This window comes from Engraulis encrasicolus, chromosome 15 (genome assembly GCF_034702125.1).
Source record: "Engraulis encrasicolus isolate BLACKSEA-1 chromosome 15, IST_EnEncr_1.0, whole genome shotgun sequence".
Taxonomy (NCBI): Eukaryota; Metazoa; Chordata; class Actinopteri; order Clupeiformes; family Engraulidae; genus Engraulis; species Engraulis encrasicolus.
In genome coordinates, this window is record NC_085871.1 from 33,521,248 (window position 1) to 33,535,360 (window position 14,113).

The window sequence follows — 14,113 nt, forward strand, 5'->3', positions numbered from 1 at the left end:
ATCTGTCTGAACTGTATGTACAGTATATCTGTCTTTCTGCCTGTACAGGTGGACTCCCTGGACACCTGGGGATGTTAGCCTGAAGTCTCTTAAGACTGTGTAAGAGGAGGAATGAATAATGAATAGGTGCTAAGCTAAGCCTCTAAATGCTTAATTAATATCTGGAATTCATTTCCACATCCCCAGTGAGGGCAGATGCAAGTTAATACACAGGTATGGCCATGACCATGACTCAAACGGCTAAGGCCAAGTGAAAAAGAAGTCTGCGACACTGCTTGTCTACTGTGTATTCAATAGAGCAAAGTTTCGACCTTCAGGTCTTCATCAGGCCTGATGAAGACCTGAAGGTCGAAACGTTGCTCTATTAAATACACAGTAGACAAGCAGTGTCGCGCACTTCTTTTTCACTTGGATTTACTCTCATTGTCCTGCACCTGGCCCATCGGGTGGGTTGTGCACAGCACACATCTACTCCTCTGAACTCAAACGGCTAAGGCACCACACTGTTACCGCTGGCACCCTGGTTTGATTGAGGCAGGATTTCCTTTCCCAGTCCTACACTGTCTATCTTTTTCATTACTTTACTGGCTCCTGCCAAAGCATCCAATGAAGGTAAAAAAAACATCAAATAAAAATATATCTTAACACCATATATGAACACAACCACTGATATAAATCTTAAAATTCATCAAAAAAGGAGGGAAACATCCTTGATCCAGGCACTTCAGTTGGTGAATTTTAATGTATTAGCCCACAAAATAAAGATTGTTTTGGATGTTTTAAACCAACTTAAGTGCCTGGATCAAGGATTTTTTTCTCCCTTTTTTGTTGAACTTTGCACCCTCCAACAGCACCAGTTGTTTCTGAGGATACTAACAGCGCTCTACCTTCTCTTAGTTTTATAAATCCTAAAAGTTTTATTCAATGTGTACAGACCAAGAGCGAACGGAGCAATGGAAGTCATTATCTCTCTATGGAGGGCACGCGACCAGCTTCCTGAGTGACCAGAGCGAATTTTAACGATTAAACTAAATCTAATCGATGCGGTTCCGCGAAAACCAAATGGAATGTTCCTATCAACAAATGTCCCAGCCTGTCAAACCAGAGCCGTTATGTGATTAGCTAAATCAAACATGTCAACGCTGCGTCTGGAGCGAATACAGCGAATTAAAGGCGAAACTTCGCTTCGCGTAGCTCTTGGTCTGGACACGGCAACATATCTTCAGCCCAGACCCGGTGATTCGACCATTCCCATTGGGAACTGTATAACTTTAGCGTGTACACACACAGTACTATCACTGTGATTTCTGAGTTCTAGAACAATTCTACAGTAGAAAAACAATAATCTACCATATGTGGACATTCAGAGTAGATATAATGGTATGGAGTGTGGCTATATAGTGGTCTTGTGGTCTTCTAAAAGGGCCAGTGTGGCTGTGCTGCCGGCACCTGTTTCTGTGGGGTTGCTAAATCAGAAAGGATTTGTTTGTGAGAGAAGAAATGAAAAGGGGAGCTTCTGATTCACTGCACATCTAGGTCTCTCTCTCTCTCTCTCTCTCTCTCTCTCTCTCTCTCTCTCTCTCTCTCTCTCTCTCTCTCTCTCTCTCCTCTCTCTCTCTCTCTCTCTCTCTCTCTCTCTCTCTACCCCCTCTCCTCTCCCTCTCTCTCCTCTCTCTCTCTCTCTCTCTCTCTCTCGCCCCCCCCCTTCTCTCTCTCTCTCTCTCTCTCTCTCTCTCTCTCTCTCTCTCTCTCTCTCTCTCTCCCCCTCTATCTCTCTATCTCTCTCTCTCTCTATCCATCTGCCTTCTTCTGTTTTCTTCTGTTGCTCTGTTTTATTCATGTGCATTCGAACAGCTCTGTCCCTGTTAAGTTTCCCATTCCTCTGCCTGCTTTCACTTGCCATCTGCATATTCTTCTCCATTCATCCAGTCACAGCATAGCGTAGTCTCTCACATCCTATATCTGCTCTGTTACTCACACACTGCCAGCATGTGTGGTAGTAGTAACTTACATCAACACCCCCGTGCACACACACACACACACATACACGTGCGCACACACACGCACGCACACACACACAGGCACACTGGTGCACGCACACATAAACAAACAAACAAGTACACACACACACACACACACACACACACACACACACACACACACACACACACACACACACACACACACACACACACACACACACACACACGACGCACACACAGACACGCACACACACACACACACACACACACACACACACACACACACACACACACACACACACACACACACACACACACACACACACACAATATTCCCTCAGCTCCAGGTGGTACTTCCTGGAACTTCTGGTCCAAAGAAAGCGCGCACGCTCGCGCACACACACACACACACACACACACACAAACACACACACACATTCACACTCACACACACGCACTCACGCACACGCACACACACACACACACACACACACACACACACACACACACACACACACACACACACACACACTCACACTCACACTCACACACACAGGCACTCAAGCACGCACACACACACAAACATTTAAATCATTCACTCCTCCTCTCCTCTCCTCTCCTCTCCTCTCCCAAACCACCCCTCTTTCCTCCTGTTTGTTTGTCTCCCACTAGAGAGCCATTTTGCTCACTAAAAAGCCCTTTATCCCGTCACAGTTCAAATAGGGTTGCACACGATAAATGGCAGTTGGCAGGAATCGGTTAAAAAAGGGGGTTCCTGTGCTGGCCTTAGGGCTGCCCAATATGGAGCCGAAGCCAGTTCTTAGACTCTAAACAGTGCTGGCTTAATTGGTGTGTTGGAGCTCAGATGGGGGTTTTGTCATTGTGCTTTTGGTAATGGTAGGCTGTGTGTGTGTGTGTGTGTGTGTGTGTGTGTGTGTGTGTGTGTGTGTGTGTGTGTGTGTGTGTGTGTGTGTGTGTGTGTGTGTGTGTGTGTGTGTGTGTGTGTGTGTGTGTGTGTGTGTGTGTGTGCGCGCGTATTTGAGTGTGCATGCGTGCAAAGGAAAATACTACAAACAACATCCATACAAACAACACACAGTACACACACACACACACACACACACACACACACACACACACACACACACACACACACACACACACACACACACACACACACACACACACACACACACACACACACACACAAATGGGTATATACTACATAGGCTACAAAAACGTCACTATACTTTCATGTTGACAAGTAAAGGAGACAGTAAAGGAGTATACATTTCTCATAAAAAGGTTCACTAGTAGTGCACAGAAACACATGTGTGGACACGGTTGGAAGTACGGCATCCCCATCAAGCATAGTATCTGTCTGAGACCATAAAGAGCCCACATGTGACCACAGATAGGCGTGCGAAACCAACTGCCCAGTCGCCCAGCACAGACAGCCAGGGAAGCCCGCAGCTTTGGCCCGACCAGGGACAGTTATCTGAAAAGGGCCCCCCAACCGACATACAATGTAATCATCAGGATCCAGTTTTTGGGCCCCCTCTTTACCTGGGCCCTGGACAACTGACTTTGTTTTGTCTTACCCTCTCAGCGTCCCTGCTGACAGCAACCAACGAACCACGGAGCCCCCCTTTTGCTCTCCCAGGGACGGTAAATCTCAGCCAACTGACCTTTCACCCTGACACATGGCCTCTCCTGGTCCCCCCTGCTACCTGGGACTATCATTTCAGTCATCTCTCCTTTCACCCCTGTATTCCCCATTAACCTCCTCCTCCTCTCTCCTGCTCTCCTCGTCCTCATCCTCCTCCTCTCTCCTGCTCTCCTCCTCCTCCTCCTCCTCCTCTCTCCTACTCTCCTCATCCTCCTCCTCCTCCTCTCTCCTGCTCTCCTCGTCCTCCTCCTCCTCCTCTCTCCTGCTCTCCTCGTCCTCCTCCTCTCTCCTGCTCTCCTGCTCTCCTCATCCTCCTCCTCCTCCACGTCTGCAGACCATAAACCCCACCGGCCCCATCTTCACTGCCCGTCTGATTGGACCAGACAGGAAGAGGGGAAGGTGAGGGAGGGATGAGGGGAGAAGGGAGAGCGGAGGCGGGGGACTGGAGCGAGAGGAAGTGTAGCGGACTCGACAGGGGGAGCTGGGTCGCAGCCAGTTCTGGTGGCGCAACACATTGCATTACATCACATTACACTTAGCTTTCCCTTTTATCCTGTTATTTAGGTGCCGAGTGTTCACAGTGCAGAACAATGTGGCGTCACAGTAGGAGATTTTCTCCATTGCACTTCAGCCATGGATGATGCTTATGGGATCCGAACATTCTGAACCTGCTTTCGAACTCGGATTTGAACTTTCAAACGTTCTGAATTCCGATCCCAGGAATATGGATATGGGATTGGAACCTACAACCTTCTGAATTCCAATTCTAAGACTGACTCTGACCACGAGGCTACAGATGCCATTTCTGGCCTGTTGCTGTTATCCCTGAGGATTCAATGGAGTAGTTTATTTGTGTATAGCAAAGCCAAAGGCAAAAGTAGAAGTGAAAAAGTTCTGCCTTGTCCTTCCAACACAGACTTCACAGAGTAACTTGTCTACATTATGACTATATTACCTGCTGTCTTAATACAATCTCCCTTTTTAAGTTTATTTTGTAACACCATAGTCTATCTACCTCTACGGTGGAATATCTGGTGTAACAGCTATGTAATATGTGCTGGCGTTGTACTTACAACGTGAATGTACATTTACTTTTCACACCTCTAGTGTGATGGTGGTGATAATGGATGCCATCAGGCTTCAATGCCCTTTGTTGGTGGTGCTCTGACTGTCTCTGTTTTCGTCTGCGTAATACGATATGCTGGCTGTTATAAAATGTCAGATGTCAAACCAGTCTACGCACTTCGTGACAAGATTTTTTAGCTCGTATACAAGTAAAGAGAGACGGACACAGTATATGAAGCTCAAACAAGTCAAGCGACATTTATGACTGTATTTGTGTTTAAGTGTGTAGAAATGAAGGATGCATAATAATTCAGGATGCGTATTATTCACATTTCTTTTGTACTTGTATCTATATACTGCATGAACTGAGCAGCGCTGCTGAGCGCTATCTGTTCGGGCCTGGGAGTCGAGTTAGAGTGAGAGCGATGGTCTGGCCTGGGCCAAGGCCCTAAATCCCCACTCTAATGAATAGGCCATTGATTTCCTTTATGAGCTCTTTATGGGGGCCCTCTGCTGCCCGCTAATGCACTCTAACAGCCCTAATGAACGCATGCAGCAGGCAGCGCTGTGGACGCCCGCAGGGGGGTCCTCCGAAATAGGAAGTAGCCTAGCTCCCAGGCCGGCGGCAGTTAGGCCAGCCCTGTCCAATTTGATTGAACCATATGATTTCTGCATGTCCAGTTTGAAATATTTTATTCTATATGACATAATGTGATTGGACTTGATTTTGCAGTTTTACTGAAAAGCGGTGACATTCTTCCTATCCACAGTCACCGTTCGGGGGAAATTCTTGGGGAATTACACTGGTGCTACAATGCTGTGACATATTCAAATCTGCGTTGTTAGTCCGGGTTGTTCGTACAGACAATCGCCATTGCACACTGAAGAAGGACTCTGCCCAAAACGTTGGTGGGCGAATAACCCAATAAAAAATCTGAAGAGTGCCGTCCTTCGCTTCCTTCATTCATTTATGATTTACGTGAGATTCAGCACCCAGTTAAAATCTGTGAGAATCATTAGGCGGTAGTGTGAGCACGCCTCCGCCATTTCGTAGCCTCTTACTGTAGCTGGGGTCACCGGCGACCCTATTCACTTGCTGAAAATTCCTAACTACATCATAACAACATTGTTGTGACATTACAGAGAGCCATAGTGCTGCGCTAAGGGGTTAAGTTCATTACCCGACAGAAGAGTTACATATGCTAATTCGCATGTCTGGAACCCATAACCCCCCTTTGGGGTCGGCCCATTGGTCCGAGAGCCCATTGGTCCGACAGACAATAAGCCATACGTGAGCATCACGCAGCTACTAGGGTAGGCTAGGCTACACGTGGGCACGTCTTTTCAGAAAATAACATGCCTTTACTAACGGTTAGGGTTAGGAATTGTTTTGGTATGGGCATAGTTCTTACTTTTCAGTAAACTTAAAAGTGAATATTTACAAACTTAGGTTTGAGCATAGTTTTAACATGTGTGGTCAGACTAACGGGCTGTCTGACTAATGGGCCGTCGGACCAATGGGATGTAACCATGCCCTTTAGCTTATAAAGCTGTTTGCCTATCACTTAAATTGTGTGCGTGTTCATGTGTGTCTGTGCACGTGTGTGTGTGTGAGAGAGAGAGGGGTAGAAAGCATCTTCTTGGGGCCTTGTGTCTAAAACCATTTTCTTGGGTCCATTGTGTGTAAGAATAGCATGTCAAGAGTCTTTTCCCTCCAAGTGCTATCTGAGAGAATCAATTCCCTTTTCTGTCAACACTAGCGTGGTATCAATGGGACAAATCTGACCACAAGACAACAGTGTGTGTGGCTTGGATAGTACAGTATCTGTACTGAAGAAAAGACAGGGACGAGAGACAAATGACGAAAGATAAGGGGAATTAAAAGGAGAGAGAGAGATTGAGAAATAAGAGAAAGAGGTACAGAGAGTGTGGGTGTGTTGGAGGGGAAAAGGGAGAGAGATAGAGAAATAAAGAGAGAGAGAGAGAGAGAGAGAGAGAGAGAGAGAGAGAGAGAGAGAGAGAGAGAGAGAGAGAGACAGAAAGAGAGAAAAGGAAAGTGAAAGTGAGGGACTTGACATTTGAGAGCTCTTTGAGAGGGTTGCAGGTGTTTTCGACACATCCACAAACAAGCATCTGCAAGCTTTCAGCACTCTCCTCCCTTGGGTGAGAATGTGTGCGTGTGTGTGTGCGTTTGCTTGCGTTTGTGTGCGCGTATATGTGTGTGTGTGCGTGCGTGTGTGTGTGTGTGCATGCGTGTGTGTGTGTGTGTGTGCATGCGTGTGTGTGTGTATGTACTGTATGAGACAGTGCAGGAGCATAATGTAGTTATAGTTATGAAATTTAGCCGGCTGTTTCTCTCCAAAGCGATGACATACACCTTGTTATTGCGTAATACAATTGGCTAGACTGTTAAGAACCCTCATTAAGAAAAGTGTCAGGGATGCGCCATCGTGACCTACCCGTCGAGCAGTGCTACCAAAGCCATTACAACGCACTACAATAGCTCCTCCAAAGGTTAAAGGTAGGAGTAAGGTTGGGTTTAGGCAATGTTGGCATATTTCAATGTAGCAGCCCATACTGACAGGATATTATACTACACTAACACATGAGTAGGCCTATGATGAGACACCTAATGAGAGACTTCACACAGAGCTTCTGCAGCTTCTGCTGGTGCTGTGTTGAAATGAGCTACCAATAGTTTCAAAGTGAGAGGTGTGCGGCACTTAAAAGCCTTTTTGTTTTCTTTTATTATTTCATGACTGGATCCAGCCATGAAATAATAAAAGAAAACAGAAAGGATTTTAAGTGTGCGGACCTCTCACTTTGAAACTACAGTCAGCCTTTGTCCTGCACCTTTTCCTGGGATGTGCACAATCTTCATCTTCAACCGAAATGAGCTACCAAGCCATAGCAACACACTTCAATAGTGACACTAGCGGGTTAGGGTATGGGCTATGTTACAGTAATAGGCCTACCCTATTGGTGCATAGTAAAAATTGCAGTGTCAATTTTACACTATTCTGAGACTATACTGGTGGTATGGTCCCATTTAATTTTAGTGTTACATGCAACTCTGAGAAGCCATATATTCTGAAGGCATATTCTGCATAGTCTTCAATTCAACTTGGGGCGGGTGTTAATTCAACACTCAAAGACCTCAATTAACACTTCATTGATTGGGACCGTATATTTTCAGAACAGTGTTGAATTAACACAATTGTTTCTGTGTGTAGCTCAACTCAACGAAGCTGCCCATTTCAGCACTGAGCACTCACCCTCTCCTCCAGTCTCATCCCCATCTGTTGAAACCCACACCCTCCTGCACAGCCAACACACTGATCTCTCTGCCTGCTGCCTCCAGGCGGCATGCTGCATGATAGCCATTGCTAAAAAAGCAAATGACTCGGTTTTTTGGATGTGCCGTGCCGTAATAGAGGCAGTGATATTGTCCCATGGCCAGCAGACAGCATTACTGCTGTTGCACACCCTTTGATGAGTCATAAATCTCTCTCTCTCTCTCTCTCTCTCTCTCTCTCTCTCTCTCTCTCTCTCTCTCTCTCTCTCTCTCTCTCTCTCTCTCTCTCTCTCTCTCTCTCTCACTCGCACACACATTTTTGCAGTGTACATTTTTTTGTCTGTCTGTTGCCCTACTGTAAATATGGTGTGTTTGTGTCAGGTGGGAGCCAACAGCAGTAACGCAATGCTAGCCTTAGTTTTAAGTAACATCAACTGGACATTTGAAACCATGTAGCCCAATGCAAAAAAATGCAATATTAATTCAACACATAGAGGGTACCGTGCATTTTTTTATTTATTTATTTTTTTTACTGTGCATGGACAGTAACGGTGGAAATGCTGTTACACGCATCCACTCATACACTCGTACAGTACAGTACGGCTCATAATTATTCACTGGTTAAGGGTGCCAGTTGGAACGGGTTGCCATGGAAACGCTAAAGTGGCACACGCAAGAGTGTGCAATTTGAACGCCCTCTTCCCATTTCTGTCTTTTCCTTTTTTTATGATGGAGGGAGCTATTTTTATCGGGCATTATATAAGCCTTCCAGCTTTTCTCTTCTTTCTCAGTGTGGGTCCTTCTTTTGTCTTGTCTTTTTTTTCCTCTCTCTCTCTCCGTTCTCTTGTCTTTATCCATTATCTTTCTCCATTGCCTTATTTCCGGTGGCGCTTGGGTGTCTTCCCACGTCTGAAGCTTTTTTCTTCTATTCTTCACTGATTAAGCCTGGTTGTCAACATGGCCTGTCTGATTTGTCTTTCATCTTCCTGAGCTATTTGACATAGTTTAAAACTGGCTCGTGCGACATTCACTGCAGAGAAGAAGTCGCCTTCTCCAACATGAGTAAGACAATACATTTGCAATGTCAATTCACTTCACTTTTACTCTCTACTGTAGGTGTTGAATTTGACACTATGAGTGAAATTGATGGACATATTCTCTGTTCGCCATACTGTGTCTAGGTGTTGCTTAATTCATACCGCAGCATTTAACCTGTTGTGTTGTCTTTTTTCATTTCCTATAGAACCCCTTCCTCTCATACGTAGCCTACTATAGCCACGATACTATAGCCTACCACTGCCTGACGGGCCAATGCTGATCTTTTATTTAGTATTCAATGATGCATTATTAGTGTGTGTGTGTGTGTGTGTGTGTGTGTGTGTGTGTGTGTGTGTGTGTGTGTGTGTGTGTGGGTGGGTGAGGGTGTGGGTGTGGGTGTGGGTGTGTTGGGGAATGTGTGTACTGTATGGATGTGCACGCTTAGATGTGCAACTGCATGTGCAAATGAATGTGCTCCATTTGTTATGTGTGTCCAACATTTCTGCCTAAATGACCTAAATATAACTACCCCTTCCTATGCATACACTGTATTTGCATATGCAAGTCTAACTAGAAGAGAAAGCAATAGCGTTTCCATTGGCACATGGCAAGATGACTAAACTAAACTGGTCAATGCACACTGAACACATGTTTGCACAGCAATAGGAAGACATTGCTTCTTCTACTGCTGTTGCACACAGTTGCTAAGTCATTATATTGATAAATGATTCTTTTTGTGTCTTAATTTACCCAATTATTGCTGGGATTACTTTCAAAGACTGAATGTAAATGTAGGCTAAATAGTATAGTAAGCCCTTATGAAGACCTGTTGGGTCTAAACACGTTGGCTTTTGTATTCAAATGTCTCACCCTTTGTTACGATTTGGAGTTGCCAGGATTAACCTTTTTTATGTGAAATATGGACTGTCTGATCCCCATCATCCAAGAGCACTCATCACCACACTGCTGAATAATGCTGTACACTTCAACCCCCAGCCATCTGTCTAGTAGTTATTAGTAAAAAATCTCAACGGCTCTTGTGTTGCTTTTGTCTCCCCCTACAGGCTGCTTCGAGTGCTGCATCAAGTGTCTGGGAGGTGTCCCCTACGCCTCTCTGGTGGCCACCATCCTCTGCTTCTCGGGCGTGGCCCTGTTCTGCGGCTGCGGACATGTGGCCCTCACGGGGACCCTCACCATGCTGGAGAGCCACTTCTCGCGCGTGCCAACCGACCATGCCACCCTCACCACTGTGTGAGTATACTGTACAAGTAGTATAGTATTGACTACTGCCCGCTCAAGGGCCCTAAGAGAGATGGGTACCAGGTGTGTGTGTGTGTGTGTGTGTGTGTGTGTGTGTGTGTGTGTGTGTGTGTGTGTGTGTGTGTGTGTGTGTGTGTGTGTGTGTGTGTGTGTGTGTGTGTGTGTGTGTGTGTGTGTGTGTGTGTGTGTGTGTGTGTGTGTTGGTGGGGGTCTCTGGGTCATGGCAGCTATATCATCTTGGAACCTCACGTCATATTGATTCCGGAAGAAACTGCTAATAAACTATCTATTTCTTTTACGTAAATTGTCTCTGAGAAGATGCCTGCACCAGGTTTAGCACTCAGTGCCACGTTCCACCTGTAGCCTCATTGATGCACCAGATAGTGAACCACAGAGGAAATCGTGTTCTTTTCCTTATATGTGCAAGCCTTGACCAATAACTTTTACTATGTTTCTGATATAATCTTAATGCTTCTCTGTTTAGAAGTCTTGTAACACAGTGTTCTTGTTTACTGTAAGTCCTGACCAGTGACCAATGAAATTGGTTCTGATTCTGATACTAACTTCATAGGCCTACTTTTGCCGTGTTCAGGATGCAGATCAAGCAGTCCATCACCTTCCTCTTCGTTAATGGGATTTTCTAAAACTAAAACCTAAAAACTCATTAGTGTCCCCTTAATGCACGCCGTACCTCCACTGGCACGCTGTAATAGCCATTGGAAAAACCTACCAAAGTACTACAATACTATGACATAACACAGAGCCTTTAGTAATGCACTACAACTTGGTCATTGCCATTTTGGTAACAGCAAATTTATAACGCTGTGTCTCTATGGGTTAAACATGCTACTGCCTAGATGGTAGTATCTATTTAAAGAACTGTAACACATGTAATATTAAAAAACCTCATCTTTTATGCATTAAAGTTACTACTCAGCGCACCATGGCAGCAGTACAGTAGGTGAAACCTGACGCCTTAAGCACAGATTTTGATGGGACCATTTTGAGGGTCGGCCATCCTGAAAGTGTCTGACTCCAAAGTTTGTTCAGTTTATTTACCTTTTATAGAATGTTTGGTTTGGTTTGGTTTGGTTTATTTATGGATATAGGAAGACAAAAGGTATCCAAGGGATAACATGTAAAAGTGTAGAAACACTTATTCCCAACATGGTCCCTGATGGACCACCAGTGATGGTTGATAAGGAAGAGAGGGAAGTTCAGAATGAGTGGAGTTCAATGAGGAAAATTTACCGGTCACGCCTGTTTAGGAAACTGGAACTCCCACTTGGTAGAATGTGTACGTTGAATGTTTTATCTTAGCCTGGGAAATCCCATGCTGCTTTGCACAATCGGCCATTAGTAATCGAGTAATGTTTATTACAGTTTTGAGGGGCATTTTTGCCTTTATTTCAATAGGACAGTATGAGAGGCGGCAGGAAGTGGGTGGGAGAGAGAGAGAGATGGAGGGAGGATCGGGAAATGACCCGGGCCGGAATCGAACCCGGGTCGGCAGCGCAGTAACCCAGTAACCCTCTACCGTTGTTTATTACTGTTTTAAATTATATTTTCTGCACCTCTGTCCACTGCAGGATCCAGATCATGCAGTACGTCATCTATGGCATCGCCCCCTTCTTCTTCGTCTACGGCATCATCCTATTGGCCGAGGGCTTCTACACCACCAGCGCCGTCAAAGACCTCCAGAACGAGTTCAAGACCAGCGTGTGCGGACGCTGCATCACTGGCTTCGTAGGTCAACACATACAGCACATACTGGACCCACACGCACACACACACACACACACACACACACACACACACACACACACACACACACACACACACACACACACACACACACACAGACACACACAGACACACACACACACACACACACACACACACACACACACACACACACACACACACACACACACACACACACACACACACACACACACACACACACACACAGACATGTATGTGCACATGCTACATGAATCACTGATTTCACAGGTAAACACAATACACACTTACAGAGACACACACATACTAGAGACGTGCATTGGGATTGGGTCCCACTGTATGCAGAACAGGTTCAAGACCAGCGTGCGGACAGTGCATCACCGGCTTCGCAGGTCAAAACATTCATATGTGAACTGGACACGCGCCCGCACACGCACACATACACACGTGCGCACACACACACAAAACAGTACATTTATCACTACTTTCATAGGTCAACACATACACACGTACACAGACAAACACACACCATAAATGTATACATACAGTAGACACACACAGAGACAAACACACACATACGTGTACACACACACACACACACACACACACACACACACACACACACACACACACACACACACACACACACACACACACACACACAGTAAGTATATGCATACAGTAGACACGTACACACACACACATACGTGTACACACACACACACACACACACACACACACACACACACACACACACACACACACACACACACACACACACACACACACACACACACACACACACACACACACACACACACACACACACACGAGTAGAAATGTGTCATGTTTGCAGTTTCAGAGGGCACACAGAGGGCCTGTACATCTATTGGTGGTGTATGAGCAATTGCATGTGCAATACAAGAGCCTGCAGCATAAGCATACCGTACAGAACATACAGTAGGCTATACTATGTGTGCGGAGAATAACTTGGCTTATACAGAGAATCATGAGCCATAGACTTAAGCAGAGAGAGCGAGAGAGAGAGAGAGAGCAGCAGAGGATATGAGAGATATTAAGAAAGAAAGGGAGATAGGGAGAGGGATATAGAGTGAAAGAGATGAGAAAATGAGATAGACACAAGAAAGAAAGACAGAGAATGATGGAATGAGAAAAAGAAAGAAAGATTGTGTGTGTGAGAGAGAGAGAGAGATTGAGAGAGAGAGAGAGAGAGAGAGAGAGAGAGAGAGAGAGAGAGAGAGAGAGAGAGAGAGAGAGAGAGAGGGAGAGAGAGAGCAGCCCTAGAGGAAAGTTCTGGCACAGTTTGTGTGATGTAGCCTTAATTCTTCTAATTGTCACAGATGTCCAGTCATATCAGCGTGGAAAGCCTTTTGGCCACGTGGGGCTGCCTGACACGTGTGTGTGTGTGTGTGTGTGTGTGTGTGTGCGTGCGTGTGTGTGTGTGTGTGTGTGTGTGTGTGTGTGTGTGTGTGTGCGTGCGTGCGTGCGTGCGTGCGTGCGTGCGTGCGTGCGTGCGTGCGTGCGTGCGTGTGTTAGTTAATCACATTCTGTCTTAAATGGGTCATCATCTGAGATCATTGTTCAGTGATGAGAACATTGTCTCTTGTTTATGGGTGGAGAGTTGGCAACGGAGCTTAATAAACACAATTTTAAAGTTTGGCAAAATCATGATAGCTGAAACATAGCCATGTATTATAGGGAACTGCTAGCATATGAGAAGTATGATAAATAATAATCTCTCTGAATGAGAGGATTCCTTTTAAAGGTGAAGATTGTGCACATCCCAGGAAAAGGTGCAGGACAAAGGCTGACTGTAGTTTTCGGAGTGAGAAGTTCACACGCTTGAATTTTTTTTTGTAAAAGTGCGAACTTTCACTCCGAAAATGAGAGGTTCCTCCCTTCTCATGCTGAGTAGAGGTGTTTTATATGCAATTTTCATTTCTATCTTTAACTGATGACAAGGACTTAGTTAACTCTCTCTCTCTCCCTCTCTCTCTCTCTCTCCCTCTCTCTCTCTCTCTCTCTACCTCTCTTCTCTGC

At 45.5% G+C, this 14,113-nt stretch overlaps 1 protein-coding gene across 3 annotated transcripts in view; it reads left to right on the top strand.

The window, feature by feature from the left end:
- Positions 1–14,113, top strand: part of gpm6ba (glycoprotein M6Ba) — a 67,204-nt gene that overhangs the window by 43,817 nt on the left and 9,274 nt on the right. For all 3 annotated transcript variants that reach the window (XR_010037821.1, XM_063217421.1, XM_063217420.1), the window contains exons 2-3: positions 10,114–10,300; positions 11,899–12,055. Coding sequence is in view for 2 of the 3 variants with exons in the window: in XM_063217421.1 (XP_063073491.1) it covers positions 10,114–10,300; positions 11,899–12,055 (344 nt within the window). In the remaining variant the exon portion in view is untranslated. The remainder of the gene's footprint in view (positions 1–10,113; positions 10,301–11,898; positions 12,056–14,113) is intronic.